General features: G+C 40.0%; 2 protein-coding genes across 2 annotated transcripts; one reads left to right on the top strand and one right to left on the bottom strand.

Moving 5' to 3' along the window:
* Positions 1-71: 71 nt before the first annotated feature.
* Positions 72-10,066, bottom strand: LOC139121277 (stabilizer of axonemal microtubules 5-like). Its single transcript, XM_070686051.1, has 8 exons — positions 9,925-10,066; positions 4,817-5,402; positions 4,248-4,354; positions 3,770-3,992; positions 3,069-3,190; positions 2,406-2,601; positions 2,080-2,171; positions 72-1,807 (listed from the first exon to the last, which is right to left on the bottom strand). Exons 2-8 carry the CDS (start codon positions 5,370-5,372, stop codon positions 1,646-1,648), a joined length of 1,458 nt encoding a protein of 485 aa, XP_070542152.1. The 5' UTR covers positions 5,373-5,402; positions 9,925-10,066; the 3' UTR covers positions 72-1,645.
* A 4,431-nt stretch (positions 10,067-14,497) lies between these two features.
* Positions 14,498-16,835, top strand: LOC139121276 (tubulin alpha-1A chain). Its single transcript, XM_070686050.1, has 3 exons — positions 14,498-14,648; positions 15,116-15,338; positions 15,485-16,835. Exons 1-3 carry the CDS (start codon positions 14,646-14,648, stop codon positions 16,612-16,614), a joined length of 1,356 nt encoding a protein of 451 aa, XP_070542151.1. The 5' UTR covers positions 14,498-14,645; the 3' UTR covers positions 16,615-16,835.
* Positions 16,836-19,861: the final 3,026 nt, after the last annotated feature.

The following is a 19,861-nucleotide window of genomic DNA, read 5'->3' as shown; positions in this document are numbered from 1 at the left end:
TAGTTACTAATGTCACTCATGTACCAAGCTGTAGCTGTGGCAGACAATAACACACAAATACCACAAGAAAATTTGTAGAAACCTCATTTATTTAAAAAAAACACTCTGTATATATATGTAGATGTATATACATTTAATTTTCTGAACTTATATCTTTCTACTCTACAGATATATTTATGTCATTCACATACCAAAAGTACATATACATGTAAGCTATCAGTCAATCCAGAAAGCTTATTTTCTTCAGTAAAACAAAAATCCATGTGAAAAAAAAAGAGAGAAACACAAAATTATGTAATGTATGTGATGCTATAAAAATGAAGTTATGGCTACAATCCAACCGTCATAAAACAGAGCAATAGCCTTGGCTTCTTACGCAAAGAACTTGGTAGGTGGACACTGCAATTCCATGAGTTAATACTGCGAGTTGATCTGTTCATGTAGAAAACTATGTATTTTTATTACTGACCTTGTGAAATATTATTATCATAATTTTTTTCGATTTTTTCTCCATCAAGTTTACAGTACAGCTGTTCAATGACCCCAGTAAAAAGAGGATTAGAGTAAAACATGAAGGAAATTCATGCTGGACTAAATACACTCTCACATTTTTTTTTCTTCCTTTGGCGATAAACAGTTTTAAACTTACAGATTAAAGTGTTCAAAATATGAAACAAATCCCATCCAAATTATAAACTTCTCATGAAAGAGTGGTTGTGAATGTCAAAATGATGAAATGTTTGCGAGACTCACAAGTGTGGCCCGGGGCACACAATACGCCTTCCATGCTATTAACTTGCCTATCAAAAACATTCACTTTGCTTTACTTTACTTTACCAGAGTGAGGCCACGATGTTAATTAGTTCCTTTAAATTTCCCCCTTTTTTGACGGAATGAGGGGTCAATTCAACGAGAGAATTTATTCTACATATGAAATACTACCTGTGTGCTGGGTACAAGTATAGCAGCATGTGCTTGACTTTCCAACAGGAAATTTGTCAGATTCCAGTCCATATTACACAAACTTGAGTAAAGCTTGTATTAAAGTTCCACTCATTGCGAAGAAAACATCTGTCGTGATATGAAAAAGCACTGGTACCCCACATATTTAATACCCCGATACAATGATACTGCAAATCGCGACATGGTTTATCGCTAGAGGGCGACCTTCACTGTCACCATACTTGTCAATGGTTGTTCACTGTGAAAGCGACGCAATCCACTGTAACAGTTCATTTCAAATTGGTATTTTTTGCCCGTCTTTCACAGTCAATTCACAGGATATGACAAAAGAATCACTTTGTCTCACTGCATTTAATGAACATTTCAAAACTAATGCTGTTTCCCCGGTAATGATGAGTGGACGGAAGATGATAAAAACTAAAAACTTCCACTATAATCAGCTTAACAAATGTATACACTGTGTTGCCTACGAACCTAAATATATACATGAACACTCTCCCACTATTCTAGAATGCGCGCCAAACGATGATAACTGGCAATGTAACACAGTCTTTTAATACGAGAAAATATGTACAAAGTGCACCTTCACTACTATTTCTTTGCAAAAGAAATAAAATACAAAATGTTCCCAATATTCTGCTAGGATGTTGAAGCCAACGACATCAACGTATACCAATGCAAATCATTCGATGCTTGCGAACGTTCCCAGCGGAACCGAGCTTCTCTGCAGCCGCCCACTGTCGTAGTGGTACCGTGCTGTAGTCTTGGGAGTATACGATGTCAGGTGTGTCGTGTCGAAGAAACGTTCTCCATGCAATGGCGGTGTTAAGTGCGACTCTCGCAGCTGCGTAAAGAGAACGAAGGGAAAAATCATACTAGATCTGGACTTAAAATCGGGCGTCAACAAAATTAGGAATTTCACTTTTACTATCAGTTGTATTGTCAAGTTGACCTGTCAGTAATTTCGGAGCCTGAATTTAGATGTGACTATACAGGTTACAGCAAGAAACGGGATAAATACATCAACATTTACCGCTAAATTGACCTGAACGAAAATGTGGTGATGTTCCCTGGCAATTTAGGGCTGCGTGTAAGATCACTTGTGTTTCAACCTACCGCAATCTGCTCTTCCTTGCTTACAGACAGTGGGGGCGCATTTAGATGGACGGGGAAATCATTCCACGTTGTTGACTGATGCACTTCGCCCTCTACAAATCAAAAAATAAATAAATAAAATTACGACAGATATTTACAAGATCGTATCAAGAAAGATATGTAGTATGGATTTATCGTTATAAAAAGTGTTACAGTAGTTCGACTTAAAATTCATAGACTGTGTTGTCTTGGCAACATAATCAACATCTGAGATCGCAAAGACGGCTAGATCTTAATGTCCTATTGTCGCATTTTAATGAAGTGTGATCTCTGCTCACAGTGCTTACCATAGTAATCCATTGGTACATCGCTAGTGTAATGATGAGAAGTGGCACGTTCCAATGGAACGCTAGTAGGGGGGAAAGCGTCCTTTTCTGTGGTGCTGTAAAAGTCGCCTGAAAGTTTGGGTTCACCAAAAGTCACGTTACTTGCCGTCCGTTTAAACGCCCCGGAGACGATGAGATTTCGGTAGTCTTTCGGCGGCTGCAATGAAATAGATGTTCCGTGATCAGATAAATACGGCCGAAAGTTCTATCGACTCTGAAAGTCGCTCTGCAAGTTTCAGATATTTTGCTGTAGTATCCATAGATAGAATCACTGAATGTACAGAAGAAATGAAGTTATGTATGTATGTATGTATGTATGAATGTATGTATGTATGTATGTATGTATGTATGTATGTATGTATGTATGTATGTATGTGTGTGTGTGTGTGTGTGTGTGTGTGTGTGTGTGTGTGTGTGTATGTATGTATGTATGTATGTATGTATGTATGTATGTATGTATGGTTGTATGGTTCAAGAAAATTTATCATGTAATTGATGCATCTTGTGAGTCAAACAATATATCAGTACGTGCAAAATGTTTCTGTTAGCTCTAGGGCTTGGTGATTCGAAAAAAGGGAGAGATATATCAAAACTTTCATCGTCAAGTGATAGCTTTTTACTTACCTTTTTAAGATACACATTTGATGTAGTAGTGCTTATACGCTGCAGAACTCTCTCCGGATCAAGATCGCCCTCAGGGAAAGAACTCACTCCCATGTTTGGCTTTTCTTTAAGTTCACAGCTTTCTAGAGAAGCAGAAGAAAATATCGTGGTTTAGCTCCTTATTAAATGGAGATATAACCGATATCGTTGGCGACCTCAACAAAAAAGGATATAAAGCCATTTAGGACCAGAAAATTATAGAAGAATTGTTGATAAAGGTTAAGAGACAGCAGGAATCAATTACAAGTGCATTTTCGTTACCAAGCTATTTGAAAGAATCTACATAATGTTGGTTTGAGGGCGCTATTGATGGAAAGACTATTTATCTGTTTATTGTGTGAATCGCCGGAGGCCGTAATGCGTTCTATAGGTTATATTGACAACGGAATTTCAAACGATCGAGCTCTGTTAAATTGCCACTTCAAGAAGTCAGTAAAAATAAGGGAGAGCATTCGATTTATTTGCATTCCCTTTGCGCGTGCGGTGTGGTTAGGGGAACAGGTTAAACTTTATACATTTTGCTCATTACCAAGTTTGTTCGAAAGTCTCTCTCACTGCTTCAAAAGTTTCTCTCTCTCTCTCTCTCTCTCTCTCTCTCTCTCTCTCTCTCTCTCTCTCTCTCTCTCTTGATCTCATTCGATGTAAAGATCACACAAATTTACCTCTGATCTTCGGATCGTAAGATTCCCCGGCTGTAGTGTCGTATCTGTTGTATCTGTTGGCGGCTCCAAGTTTGAAGTTTGTTCCCTGTGTGCGCTGCTGGGCGTCGGTCTTATCGTAATGCTTAGGAGCCGATACGGTTGGTTTTGGATAAGACAGTCGCTGCGTTGTGTTGTGATGGACCACTTTTTCCATGTCACCTTGTGGAATGTTTGATCCTAATGTCTACGAATTTAAATTAAAAAAAATAGTATCATCAGTATTTATACACAGGTCATGTCTACTGTAATCAAGCATTGTATTCATATTTTCGAGGCAGTATCCTTATCATCGGGCAGTTCTTAAATGTTCATTTAATATACACACAGTGTTCTCTCTCTCTCTCTCTCTCTCTCTCTCTCTCTCTCTCTCTCTCTCTCTCTCTCTCTCCACACAGCTGGTCGTTTCACAACCCATTTATCAGTGAGATATAAAACTTACATCCGGGTGGATATACGTCACGGGAAGGTATTTTCCGTAGAATTCGTCAGAACTTGACGTTGTGAATGTGTGAGTCCTGCCATCGCCTTTAATTGTAGCTGGGCCACCTGTTGATATGGAAACGGCATGACGTTCATGTGGAAAATCAATGGCACATTTTATGTTGCTGTTGGTTGATTGAGTGCATAATGATCGTTAAAAAGTCTACCCCATATTACGACGTTCATTGTGTTTCGTTAGACTGGGAGTTCGGTCGTTTCAATTTCATTTCTTAATAAAATAATTCTTAGATCTATACTCGGTATCCTTTGGTATCCATTCATATTGTTGGTAGAATTTCCAGACTTTGGCAATTCTAGCCATGACGAACGTACTTGTCTTTGAAGTGCAGTTTTCGTAGTTGCGCACTGATGGAGGTATGGATCTCAGGTCTACTATGTTTCGATAAATCACGGAAACATAATTATATAATCACACTTTTCTCTTTACAGTTGAGACAATATGTGGAAAATTGTTAGAACCAAGAGAGACTAACTGTTGTAGCAAACTTTAATCGACAACCAACTCACCTGTATGCATGCATGGAGCTCTGTCGACGATGACGACATTCGTATCGTGACCTCGGTATTTGTCCCTGTAATCAGAAACCGGGGCAGCTGCTTTCTCTCGGTCACCGTCGGGGATGTAGCTCTTCATCGGGGAATCTTTCTGCTTGGCCTTGGACATGGGTTTGCGGGTGAAATACAAGGAATGTGTCGTCCTGAAGGAATCAATTCTCTTGTCAGCGTCCATTTTATAGTTCGTCGTCGTCAGCGAGTTACACATGGGTACCTTGCCGTATCCCTTGTCTTGGAAGGAGGTGTGAGTTTCTGAAACATCGTCCATCGTCTTGAACTGGTCTTTGTGCATCACATCGGCAGGAGCAGGGGGCTCCGATGCCGGCGGGCGCCCCGCATTGATCGGAGGAGGGAGGTAGTCCTTCTTAAACGTACTCCGTCTGCGGGCGCTCTTCGCCAGTCTCCGGTCGTGGCCGATCTTAAAGTGTGACGAGGCGAGGAATTCATTGCCCGTCAGGGGTGCCGGGATCTGATTGATGGCCGGCAAAGTGACCGTTTTTGCAGGCATGGTTGGTATGAAGACAAGAGTCGTTTGTACCTGCAAACAAAAAACAAACACGCTCGAAGTTTTAGCACAATATTAAGGCTTGACACGACGAAGCTTTAAAGTTTTACTGTACTCTCGATGAACATCTTGTAGTAATATTTCAACGCAATCCAGCGGATACCCGAATACTTTTCCGGCCATTCTAGTTACTTTGTATTCATTTCACGTAAGGGACGCTCAGACAATGACTGTTTAATACTACACAGAAGATTTAATTTTGACAATCTAAAACTTACGAGCAACTGAGGTAACGGACCAATTAAACTTTAAGGTAGAATGCGCCTCGGGACAGATATTCGGACTCTCAAACTTTTACAATTCTTTTCTGATCTACCACTTGTGGGGTGCATTTTAAAGCTCTTGGTGTAAGAAAACTTTTCAACGTCTACTCGATAGATAACACAGGGATGGCGGCCACTTTGAATTCCAAATATCTGTAAATGTTGGGTAATTTGTTTCTCTAGTACCAAAATATAATTTGCATGGTTACCCCCGATTTTTATTATTGATTTTGAAAGAGAATGGTTGACAGATTCCACGGGGAAAGTTTGAGCGAAAGTTTAAGTCTTTCACTTTCGAGGCGCATACTGCCTTTAAAATGTATTAATTCGTTTATCTGCGTAGCATTTTCCATCCTATGTTGTCTCTATTTTTCCAATTATTATATTTCGATCTTATTAACATAAACGTTAAAAGTTCAGATTACGCAGGTTTTCATGACCTACTTGCCTTTTCTCTGTACATCCAGGCATTTAACTGTTCTACATGCAGTGTCGATACCCTACCCCTGTATGTAGCACAAAATTGCCGCAGTTTGTTCTGTTTTCATTTTTTCTGTTGTGTATTAAATTTCTCGAATAATCTACTGCCACAGTGTCAATAAAAAGAAATCGATCTTGACGGCGCTGAAGAGTGGATTAATGTATGAAATACAGTCAGCTGTCAGCAATGCTACAGCTACGTCTTCCGAATAATTGGTCAGCACTACGTGAGCGATTCTCATGAAAGGCAGTCCACTAAATTTATCATCATGTACACACTTCAAATTAAAGCTTAATCAGTCTAGACAGAAATAAATCATGTGCAAAACAAATCAGAGATTGAAAACAAATTAGATTAAAGCCATTCAACGTCCCATAATAGTGAAAACTTAAACATGATTAATTCAACGCAACTACCAATTCCTGTGTAGCAAAACTGTCGACGAGGCAGCGCGTTAATTCTGCCGCCACAAGAGAAATGCGTAAGCTTTTCAGCAAAAGTGATCTATAGAATTTTATGAAACGATCGTATTTAACTATTGTGGAATTTAAACGATCTCCCTAGCAAATACGTGAATAGGCCTTGAAGTACAATATCAATAGAGACACCTGTCATTAAGCGGGCCATGTGAGGCTTTTAAAATCCATGAGCTAGTTACGAGGTCAAGCTGGCGAATAAATCTTCTTTCAGCAAAATATATATTTTGTTTTGTACTGGTTTAAATTATAATGTTGAGAGGGTCATAGGTCGAACCACTCAGAGTTATATTTAATTAAGTCACCGCGAATGAAGTACTGAACCTTCAAATGTAGACCGGTGCAATTTACGCAACGTTTTCGAGTAGCTGTGTCGCATTCGAAGCGCTCGGTTCGCGTAGGTAATAGAGACTTTCAGCATTTTGGCTTCGACAACTGTGACACACTTTGCCTATCTGTTACAAAATTTGAAAACCGACTTAATATCACGATACACACAATCTGAAATGATATGAACTGCTTGTGTACGATTGTATGATCGTTGTCAACTTTAAAGCCGTCGGTTCCAGACATCAATTGAATTATAACGTTAATATATTGATGCAGAACTGAACAGCCTAACCACAGTCCCTCCACACACTAGGGGACTGTGGCCTTACGGTTTAAGGTGGACGTGTTCAAATGACGTGTTTCGTCACCATAACAACTGCTGCGAGCCCTCACACTGTTTGTTGTTTCGTTGATCTTTTAAGGCACACACTGGACATTCTAAATAGTACAAGTAAATTCTTTCAATATAGTCTTAGACATAAAAATAGCCGGGATTATATACGACGATTCTATCGATTTTTTATTCCACCATGACTATGGGGATTAAGCCCGGATCATACAGTCCAATGAGAGGTGCACGTTGCTTCTTGGTGAGGCAGACAGTAAAATCTGGCAAGTCTTTTTCTGTCTTTGTGCCTCTTTCCCTTTCCTGCCTGCCTGTCTGTCCCTACACTTTCTGTAAGTCTATCACTGTGTCTACACTGCAGTGCTTTCTATAATCCTATTTGTCTGTCCGTCCCTCTCTATATATACCCCCGTCCCTGCGTATACTTGTTTCGCCATGTCTTTCCCTTTACAAAGGTATCCCCATTTCTCCTTTCTTTCACATCTGTCCATCTTTCTATAGCTATGCGTGCTTCTTCTTAGGTTTCCCTTCCTCCCTCCCTTCATCCCCCCCTCTCTCTCTCTCTCTCTCTCTCTCTCTCTCTCTCTCTCTCTCTCTCTCTCTCTCTCTCTCTCTCTCTCTCTCTCTCTCTCTCTCTCTCTCGTAATTCAAGCACACATTGCGTTCATGTGTTCTTGTACTTTCGCAACTCCAAAGAGAAACATATTTGTATGACAATACACATTTTTATAATGTATATGTTTGCTGTGAAATAGTTGAGGATCTTAGTTTCTGTCGTAGGAACTAAAGGCGACCGTCGTTTCCTTAAATATGTGTTGGTGGCGTTTGTTGCTAAGGTGACAACGCCCGCGGTCATTATCGGACCTGGAGAATGACATGAAAATAACCGATGCGACACTATTGTCAAGACATTCAATCAGCACGACCGTTGATTATCATGAGAAAGGGGTCTGTCCAATACACGATAAGAATTCATTCTGAAGGAAATTGGAAGGAATTGTAAAGAAGGAGCACAACAGATTTCCAGCGGACACACAGCTAACATTTCAAATGCACATAAATTGACAAACTTTCTTTGTAAAACCGCGGAGTTTTTCCCCTCTATAGTAAAACCAAACCACTTCATTTTAGACAAATTTAAACATTTTAGAAGTCTATGGGTGGGTATCAGTGCGACTTGTACGGGTGTTGCTCTCAAGTCGGTGAATCAACAGGTGTCTGTTTTTGAACAGGTGGAAACGGACAAAAAGTCGTGCTGACCTTTGCCCCGGCGTTTGTGGAGGCACGTCCCAACTCGACAGTCAATACAATCAATCAATAGGAGAGCATGTTTTAATGCACTCACCCCGTATTGTACTTGTCTGACTCCATGTTAATCAAGTCACAATTATGGTTTACCCGAAGGAGTTGTCGTGGAACGAACAAGATTGGGGACATTTTTCTTGAATTGAGCAGGCGAAATCCAATAAGCTTCTTTGATCCTCGTAAAGTATACGAAACGCGACTTCTGGAAAATAGCCCAGCGTGTGTCCAGTTCCACAGCGCTCGTTTCTAAGGTTACCCCCAAGCACTTCCACGTTTAATAACAAATGAGTGCATAAAGGAGGACAGTAATAAAGCGTTAATGGCGTCAATAACACGGATAAAATACCCACATTTGGGGCCGGTTGAGACCTACGCGAATGACATCGAAATGCGAGTCCAGTTTTTAGTGTGTTGACTCGTCCCCTACACATGGGCGATGTCGGAATCCGATCGTATGTCACCGTGAATCGGACACCCGAACAGAAGGTTGTCATAGAGGTAACTTAAGCCTTTGTTAAGAGAGGGAGAAAAAATCGATACGGGAGCAGACTAAATCCAAACTTTGTTGTGTTGTGTAATGCCAACATCGGCTTCAATATGGCGTACATATACACACTTCACACTGCCTTTTGAGCGTTCTTCCACGTTGCCAAGTCAACTAACGCCAGTACAGCAAACATGGATTATTAACTATTAGCAAACAGAGAACTCCCCGATTGGGTCTTAAAATTAACGCCTTCGAGTTTATCCGAGATCGAAACACAAAAGGTAGATAAACCAACCTTGACAATCAACAGTTTGCACAACAAACTCTCGTCGAAAGTAATTGCACTCGGAACATAATGCAGTCTGTTTACTGTCTATCGACTTTCAAGTCACCGATGTGGACAGAAGGACCTGATCAAAGACATGGTGAAGTACTTCAGTCGTGAAAGACTACTTTGAAAATGAACGTTTGATGTTTATAGGCGGCCAACCGAATAAAATTGAGAGCGACGAAACAAGTGGACAGCATAGTTTGAAAAACTGTATATGTATCCGTTTCAAGATATATCCAATTTCAAAATCTTTACCCAGATCATAGGACAGTTTTGTGTTCATCTCTTCGGAATTTTGTTTAAATGCTGAAGGAATTGCATAATGGAACGATGGAATATTCGTCCATTCGTCCAAATTATGACAAGCAAATACACAGGCGCACTGCTGATCTCTTGGTAAAAACTATCGCAACTACGTCTGTATTTTTGGATTTTTTGAATCGTGGGAGTGTTTCATAAAGTGTACTTTAACTTACCTTCGCAAAGATTGAACAGCGTCAGATTATTCCATGAATATTCCCTGCTTTCCTAGGACTACCGCGCCCGATTACCGCATTCGATGGATACTTTTATTTACAATACCCCGGGTGCATGTACCTTCCTGCTATACTGGCGCGTCGCCTGGGAGACGAGCGTTCTACCGGAGGAGGGCGCTCCATTCAGGAAGCACCTGCGCGTTCGATGTCGGATGTCCATGGTTTCTATGCCTGCAGACCCAAAGGAGTATTTTTTGTATGCGATTGATAAATGCCTGTGATATAAAAGGATGTCAAATTTAAACAACAGCTTATGCAGGGGAAGGAAATTTAGCGACATCACAATGGCAACATAGAAACAGAAAGACAACGGTTGTTCGAACACACCGTCACAATTCCATGAAAGTGAGCATTGCTGGCTTCGTTGCGGTCGAAAATACGCTCGCTCACCCAAAGAAATAACATCGTCGTCCATTTTCCTATTACCGCCCTGAAATTGCCTCCAAAACAAAACACACTTTTGAATTTTCGATTACAGAACACACTAAAACCAGGTTTACCTTTAACAATTGCTTTTAGGTTGCAAGTAACAAGCTTAACATTCAAAAGGCCAGTAAATGCCAGTTTTTGTTTTGTTTGTATGTAAATAACACGTTCTTGTTCTAGTTTGTGTACATAGCGTGTATCCGTGAAATGCACTTGTTCACAGTAACAATGCAATATACGCTGAGTTGACAAGATGAACACTGTGACTCAACATCATGATGCTTTGAGGAGTAGAACAAGAAACTGTAGTTGACATTAAAACAAAAAGAGTGAAAAAACATCCAAAATTACAACTTCTGCCCTTCTAACAGTATCATGTGCGGTAACTCATCTACAGGCAATGTTGCATCTTGTCTGTACAACTTCATGTAATGTAAACATATTATTAACTGATTGAAGTGTATGATTTATACGACTAGAAGATGCTTAACAAGACATGGAAAGAAGTTCGATAAAATATACATAATATCTCCTTAGTTAATGTTCATTTTCGTCCAAACACAAGTTGTTTTTTTTCAATATACTGAATCAATGGAACCTGGTTTCTCAACATATATGTACACTTACGGTGTTTTCATTTTCTTAATGCTGGCCCAAAGACTACTTTACTTGTTGTTGTTGTTGTTGTTGTTGTTGTTGTTGTTGTTGTTGTTGTTGTTGTTTTAATGGTTGATGATGTTTCATTCAATCAAGGAAGCAGTTAGTTCTAATCGATCGGTGTCTACTCGGACATTTCATGCACATGTTTTACTTTTGCAAAGGTGTGACATCGAATGTGGAATGTTACCATACACTCAGCAATCAAAGGAAAGTATGTCGCTAGCCCTGTTTCACGACATAGAGACAATAACTATATTTTACATATGTCCTGTTTTGTTTGGACCAAGAGCAATAAGTCAGTTGTGCGCACGATAGTATTGATTATAATTTCGCTTTTGATCTGTCACAGTCCAATCTTTTCTCATTTTAGACCACAAATTTAAGATTGAAAATGTAAAGAAGTTCATGTTACGACTTTATTTTGTACCAAGGCCAAGCGAAGCCCGTATTTTTCGGAATTTGCACTCTGATTTGATGTTCCCATGTTGCTTCCTTAAACATATCGTCAGGACAGGGCCCCAGGTGTCTCAGATCGCCGAATGAGGGCGTAAACCTTTTAACCACAACTACAATGGCGCCATGTATCTGATTATGAGCACAGAGAGATTTAAACTACTCCAGAAACGAGAAATTGAACCATGTCACCTCGCTCACTGGCTACAGCCGTGATACACTTTGCATCTATTAATGGAACATAGGCTAATATAGCTGACAACATGCTAAGGAAGAAAACTAATTAAGAATGTTGATAATTACATCACGAACATGGAAAACTGTGTAGAATTTGTTATTTTTGCGATTTTATAGCGTCTCTGGAACTGCTTACTCCTTGCGTACATTTTTCTAAGTTCGTTTATCACTTTTATGTTATATGACAACATCACTTTCAGTATTGCCCCTATTATCTACCTCATTTTGCATCGTTCTGAAGTACATGATGAAGTAATAATGTCCCGTCGTAAGATACAGCGATGCGCACTGACATCCATCGCCTATCTATTTGACTGAAATTTGATTTTGAGATTTATGACGTTCAGTAATTGCTCAAGAAAGGGAAGACTTTCGCCTTTTGAAACTTTCTGATGACATGAACAGTCAATGCGCACTCGCGCTCATTGAAAAACGTCATCAATATAATTTAAAACATGCTTGTAACTGCTAAGATACTTATTGCACAGTTACGGGCCAATGAACATTCTTCATTGATTATGACTCATTATCGGTCACGGTTGATTTGCATACCGAAACAATGCTCATTATAAAATTACTGAGGAAATTGAGCATTGCTGAGACCCATCTATCTAGTACAATGGAATAGTCTCCGTTTAAAAAGGTCCATAGGTATATAAAGTGTAGACGGTTTGAAAATATATGCAGTCAGTTAACTTCCAAACGTTTGGGTTACTTAGCACAAAACACCAACACGGTAGAAACAGACTAATACTACCGTGCTTGGGAAACAAGAAAAGTTAAAAACATTAATTTCTAAAGTCTTAAATGCAAAAATGCTAAGTAAAGTTTAAATAATAAAGTATACATAAAAATGTATTTAAAAGGCAAAAGAAAGAAGCAACAAATTGATCTATCTACTCATAGTCATGGAACAAACTTTCACTAAATGTCTTTAATGTTTTTTGTACTGTTCCGTTGATCAATTGCAGTGCACAATGAACGAAAGTGATAAACGATGAACTATTTAAAAACGTGCCAAAGTGGGTATAAAAGCGGGCAGGGGGTCTGATCTTGTACAGTAAAATTCACTAATAAAAATGGAAGAATCTGATCTTAGGTATTTCGCGGCCATTCTTGCTCTACCGTGGTTTGTCTACATGAACATGATTACTTTGGAAGTATGATATCTAGAGGCCGACAGGGAAGCATCCTCTTTCTGTAAAATGAACTAGTTCAATGTAAGCTGGTTAAACTGTTTCGCCTTCCAAAGACAGTTCCTTGCATATTCCGTCTGTGCTTTCCTAGCATACCCCTACTGCAACCCAAGTGAACAAAATAAGACCCAATTATGTTTCCGTTTGGCGCAGTTTATAGTCTTTGACGCGGGCTAGTAATCGGAAGAAACCCAATACAACAAACGCGCAACTTTGGACCTAAATATGAAAGGGAGAAAGTTAGAGAAAAACATTCAAATCAAGAAAACTGACACGTCACCGTCTTTTAATTTGTGTTGCTTTCTTTGCTTGGTTGCTTGGCATTCTAAGTGTTGTCATCCTGACAGTCACGGTGACACATCACGTTGCAAAGACAAAAAGTGCAAACAAATCGTATCCATCAACAGTTGGAGTTTTCAACCGTTGCTGAGTTTTTCTCATGGATAATACATTACCTGTCCATCCTTTCACATGCAAAATGTTTATATCATGATAAATTCATGTAACTTTTTTTAGCCAGCTGGAGACTTAAGAACTATCAAAGTTGTCGCTTAATCTGTATTGGCATGCTCACGGGTTATTTTATAAAGTTTGTTTTGTTGGAGATTAGACTAAACGCACTCCAGATACAGATGATCTCGGCAACTTAAGTTCTCAGTAAATGGCGGTGCCATTTCACTTCATTATTCAAGAAGTTGGAACACTGCAATCCAGCGTTAATCGTGTTCCTCGGCTTTTAAATTATGAGAGTGACTGTGACGTCACAGAGATTTAAAAGGAAAACAAAACAGTTTGCCTTGGTTAGCAAAGCGAGTACCGATGAAAAATTAATTGGGTCGTCATCAACAATAGCAGTTTGAATCATTTGAAAACATAAAACATAGAACTACAGACATTTCAGCTACTATGATAGTTAATGTTTAGCATTACTCTGCGGACAATAATTTCGACTTCGACTCGTCCTTGTCCAGTTCCGTAAATGGCCTGGGCTTACGAACATAAGTGATGTACATGGTGAAAAAATCGAAGATCTCATTGTTAAGTTAGATAAACTCTTTGTCGGGGTACAAACCTTTGTCTTCAACCGAGACGTATCCTAACGCGCCGACAAGAAGTTGAGTAAAACTTTCACAGTTTTCGTCAAAAGTCATGCTTTTGGCATTGTCTTACAAGAGATTATATCGAAATGCAGAAAATAGTTTTTAACACTATTTGCTACCGGGTACATCTTGCGAACTCTCGTTTGTGCCAGGGACTATTTTGAGTCGCACTCAATGAAAATATTTCTACGTGAGTGATAAAGCCAGCGACTAGCTTTTACTGTCAATAGGTCAGGTAGGTGGATTATTTTTTTTCGAAGATTAATAATCCAATATATCATTTTCAATGCTATGCTAAAATTAAAAACTATCATCTCCGTCTGCACAATTGTCGGTATTTGAGTTATTGGAGAATACCACAAAATAATCCAGGTGGTAATTTCTAAAACGACTCCCCTGTAAATAATGGTTTAGCCCGTTTCTACGGGGATCATTTACAGAGGGGCTGGTATAAAAACTGAAGAACCGGATAGTATAGTTCATACTTTGCGTTCTCACGTCCGACTCATCGCTGTCCTGCAGTGAGGCTAACGCCTATTAGAACACGAACTAGCAACCTGGTTTAACAAACCGCTGAATACAACCAAACATGGTGAGTGACTATTCTTGTTGCTTATTCTCTTTGTTGGAGTATGGCGCAATTCGATTATTTTATCCTGATAAGATGTAAAACTTGCATCGGTCAAGAAAGACTTCAAAAGAGAAAAGCTAGTGACATATAGAGACAACGCGAAACAGTGGAATCCTTTTACATTTACGATAGACAGTCGCTCTTTTCTTTTGCAAGATTGGAAGATCGTACAATTTTGTTTGAACACGTATATCAGAATCTTGGCAATCTTAAACTTTGCAAACTCCACAATTTTAACGTCTTACTGCTCTTAGTGTCGGTAGGTTTCTGCGTAACGATCGATTTTATGATTTGTTGCGCGACGCTTACTAACCCACTACATTCAAAACCCAGTGTTCCATTTAATTATTTATTACTAACGTCTTTCGAATGAATAATATACTAGTTAAGATGTGTTTTATTTATCTATATCGATATCCTTTTAATAGCGTGAATGTATCTCAGTCCACATTGGTCAAGCCGGTGTCCAGATCGGTAATGCCTGCTGGGAGTTGTACTGTCTGGAGCACGGTATCCAGCCTGATGGTCAGATGCCAAGCGACAAGACCATTGGAGGTGGTGACGACTCCTTCAACACTTTCTTCAGCGAGACCGGCGCTGGCAAACACGTCCCCCGTGCCGTCTTCGTCGACTTGGAACCAACTGTAATCGGTAAGTCTATTAGTCCATAGACAGTCTGGCTTCTCCTTTCTAAGTTTAAGGAGAAGGACTTTGAAATAAAGTCGCATTCATTTTTCATTCATTTTTCGAGCTTCTTTATATCCCTGTTTAGCTGACCGTGCTTTCTCTTCCAACAGACGAAGTTCGTACCGGAACATACCGTCAGCTTTTCCACCCCGAGCAGTTGATCACTGGCAAGGAAGACGCCGCCAACAACTATGCCCGTGGTCACTACACCATCGGTAAAGAAATCATCGATTTGGTCCTGGACAGAATCCGTAAGCTCGCTGACCAGTGTACCGGTCTACAAGGTTTCCTGATCTTCCACAGCTTCGGTGGTGGCACTGGTTCTGGTTTCACTTCCCTGTTGATGGAACGTCTGTCCGTCGACTACGGTAAGAAGTCCAAACTGGAATTCTCCATCTACCCAGCTCCACAGGTCTCCACCGCGGTTGTCGAGCCATACAATTCCATCCTGACCACCCACACCACCCTGGAGCACTCCGACTGTGCTTTCATGGTTGACAATGAAGCCATCTACGATATCTGTCGTCGTAATCTCGACATCGAGCGCCCAACCTACACCAACCTGAATCGTCTCATTGGTCAGATCGTCTCCTCCATCACCGCATCTCTCCGTTTCGATGGTGCCCTCAACGTCGACTTGACTGAGTTCCAGACCAACTTGGTGCCCTATCCACGTATCCACTTCCCACTTGCTACCTACGCCCCAGTCATCTCTGCTGAGAAGGCCTACCATGAGCAGCTTTCTGTTGCAGAAATCACCAATGCCTGCTTCGAGCCCGCCAACCAGATGGTAAAATGCGACCCTCGTCACGGCAAGTACATGGCCTGCTGTATGTTGTACCGTGGTGATGTTGTACCAAAAGACGTCAATGCAGCCATCGCCACCATCAAGACCAAACGTACCATTCAGTTCGTCGACTGGTGCCCAACTGGTTTCAAAGTCGGTATCAACTACCAACCACCGACCGTTGTACCAGGTGGTGACTTGGCTAAAGTACAGCGTGCTGTCTGCATGTTGAGCAACACCACCGCCATCGCCGAAGCCTGGGCTCGTCTTGACCACAAGTTCGATTTGATGTACGCCAAGCGTGCTTTCGTCCACTGGTATGTCGGTGAAGGTATGGAGGAAGGAGAGTTCTCCGAGGCTCGTGAAGATTTGGCAGCTTTGGAGAAAGACTACGAAGAAGTCGGTGTCGATTCCGTCGAAGGAGAAGGAGAAGAAGAAGGAGAGGAGTACTAAAGCACTGATAAAAAATGCATACCATTGACAATTCTGTTACAAAAATAAGAAATACCTCTGCAAATTAAAGAAATACATACATACACACAGTTTCAAACTGCAGTTTTCTAACATAAAATTATCCGTAAATAAAGCCATGTAATTGTCAAAGTTTCGATGTAAATTTTAGAGATGCATTGTCATGCGGTTGTATTGTAAAATTAAAATTTGCATGAAAATAATCTGAACGAGCTTTCTCATTTTTCTTTCTTTTGATGGCTAACACAAAATCCAAATAGCAAGTTTGACGCTGATTAAATGAGTTGAACAAATAAGACATTGCGCCCATATTCAAAAGTCATTGAATCAAATCAAATCAAATCATGTAAGGTTTGCTTGTAAGTTGCATGTAAGTTTTTTGTTTTTGTCACAAAACGGAGAGAGAGAGAGAGAGAGAGAGAGAGAGAGAGAGAGAGAGAGAGAGAGAGAGAGAGAGAGAGAGAGAGAGAGAGAGAGAGAGAGAGAGAGAGAGAGAGAGAATTGCCATAATTTTCATAATACCCACGGATGTTTCATCTGCTTTATATTAAACTTGATAGAGCAGGATTAAACTGGAAGTTAATTCAATTTTTTTTCCAAAGATAAAAGGTTGATAAGCATGAAGAACACGAAGCTGAAACACTGTATAAAAACCTGATCGGTCCACTCTATGAACGTCACTCATTCCATTTTTCCGGCAGAAGGCAAATGCCATGAAAATACTGAATTTTCAGGTTGAATATGCGTCTTTGGGACAGATATTCGGACTCAAATTTTTGCAACACTTTCCTGGTCTACAGTTTGCGCGGACTCGTTTCAGCTTGTGGAGTAAATAAAGTTTCAACCGTCTTGTTTTGTGAAAATCGAAACTTTATTTTTTTTCCCGTACTGTTAACACAAGGATCGGATTGGGTGCCATTTTGAATTTCGAGCGTTGCGTATGTTAAGTATATTTGGTTTCTCCAGTACCAAAAGTTGCAAGGTATCACCTGATTGTTATTCTTGAATTAGAAAAAGGACGGTTTAAAGTTTCCCTTAGGAAAGTTTAAGCAATAATTTAGGTATTTTTGTTTGGAGGTGCTTATTACCTTAAAAGTGGGCATTATGTGATATTGATGGTCATATTAGAGGAATACGACATGAGAAATAGATATTAATGGCTCAAAAACTGTTACGTTTGACGACTGCTTTTTTTAAAAGCACGTTTTCGTTGCATGTGTCAGAAAAAGTTCTAGGTTCACCCCGATTACCGGTAAACAGGTCCACAATCACCATTGATAACAATGGCTTTGGACGAACCCACGTTGGCAAAAGGGGGTACAGAGCCCGTCGGGAGATTCAGGGAAAATACTTGCAAACATGCATGGTTTTACGTTGGTAGGGATATGACTATCAATGAAAGTTCATTCGGTTCTTGTTGACAGTGCTTTCATGAGAAAAAATGAGTTTGTTCTGTGAGCACAGTACTTTCAGCCGTGGGATCTGATGCATAATTCAGTTTGCACCATAGATAAGTGGAAAGAATGTCAGAGGCATACACTGCTATGTTTTGTGATTTAATGTTTAATAAACACTCCAAATATTAGAGTGTATCGCTCAGTGCATAGCTGTAACAGTGAACGATAAAATAATGAGAAATTGATATAATTTCACAGAAATATATACTGAATTCGAAATTGGTCTTTGACCAAATATTACAGAACAAAGTCGGATGAATACTCGCTATAAATTTTTGGAAGTGCGAAAATAAATTTCGCAGAGATGTCTTCCCACAGATGTAGAGGAAAGAGTCCAGTAACAGACATCTTGCTTGTACAGTATGGCACTTCAGTCTTTGACCTTGGCCTAAAGGATGTGTCACTACTATTAAAATCATCCTTGTTGGAACTTGGACTTAATGCAGATTTCACTTGTTCAGAATGTCCCCTGATATTTTCTGGATGGCATTCAAGTTCACGTTTGCAGGTTGCCCTTGATGGAGAATATATGCGACTGCTTCTTGAGGACAGTCCGTTGCCCTTGAACTCGAGATCTGCCTTGCATTTGGCGGGCCTTTTCTCTCTATTGCGGACGTCGCAACCTACACTGCGCAGGTATCGGAGACGAAGAGATGTGATTACATCGACTGTGTCAAGTCTTCGTCGTCCTGCTTCCCGAGTGCACAGATACTGATGACGTAGAGATTTAATGGCATCAACCACGTCTGGCTTGACATTTACTACTGCTGCACGATTTGCTATGGCATCTACAGAAGACAAGACGGAGAAATATATGATAGAAATCGAAGATTTAAAAATTGACAAAAATTGTGATTTATAAATCAAAGATTTATAAATTGACAGAAATTGTAACTTATACGGAATTGTTTTTGGTACTATTAATATAGTATCGACTTGCGTTCTTGAAGACCTTGTAAAGCCAGGACTTATATTCGTCTTCACTGTGTATGATGCGACAGAAACAGAAACGGAATAACTGCATTTAAAGTGCACCGATGAATATTCGTAATTACTGTAATTTAGTTGGAAAATTTGTTTAGAAATGTCACCTTTGTAACCCTATAGCCCAAGACGATTGTGTTAGGGTTGACTGGACTGTGATTTGTGGTTAATATAACAGGTGAAAATCGAGGGATAGATAATAATGAAAGACATGAAAACAAAGGTTTTATGTGATAAATCTCTTTGCACTTGTTGTTAACGGCGAATGTGCTTCATGAGAACTGAAGGCCTACTGAAGATATAGCTTATCATATTAAGTACTGGTTTGATACTTTTTTAAATGCACAGGTAATATGACTTACTGTTTAACGCCTTTATCTTGGCCTTTACAGTTGCAAGTTCTCTCTCTGTCTCCATGAGTCGCAGCACATTAGATTTCGTGATTTTGTCCTTTGCTTTGACCTTTTTGGCTGGTCTTTCAGAGTGCGAGGAAGCTGGGAAGAAAATTTATCGATCCGCGTTACTTCCGCGTTACTTTGGCTACAGATAGGTTAACATCTAACTTAAAGGTGATTTTTGAGAGAGAGAGAGAGAGAGAGAGAGAGAGAGAGAGAGAGAGAGAGAGAGAGAGAGAGAGAGAGAGAGAGAGACAGACAGACAGACAGACAGACAGACAGACAGAGTCTGTCATACAGACAGGTAGAAGACTATGAAATTGACAGACAGAGACGAATTTACAGAAGAGAGGGGATCTCGACTCAAAAGGAAGAATGCCAGTTTGAGTTTGA

Source organism: Ptychodera flava, chromosome 21, assembly GCF_041260155.1.
Source record: "Ptychodera flava strain L36383 chromosome 21, AS_Pfla_20210202, whole genome shotgun sequence".
Taxonomy (NCBI): Eukaryota; Metazoa; Hemichordata; class Enteropneusta; family Ptychoderidae; genus Ptychodera; species Ptychodera flava.
Note: the sequence above shows the minus strand (reverse complement) of the source record. Positions and strands in the feature narration are given on the sequence as shown.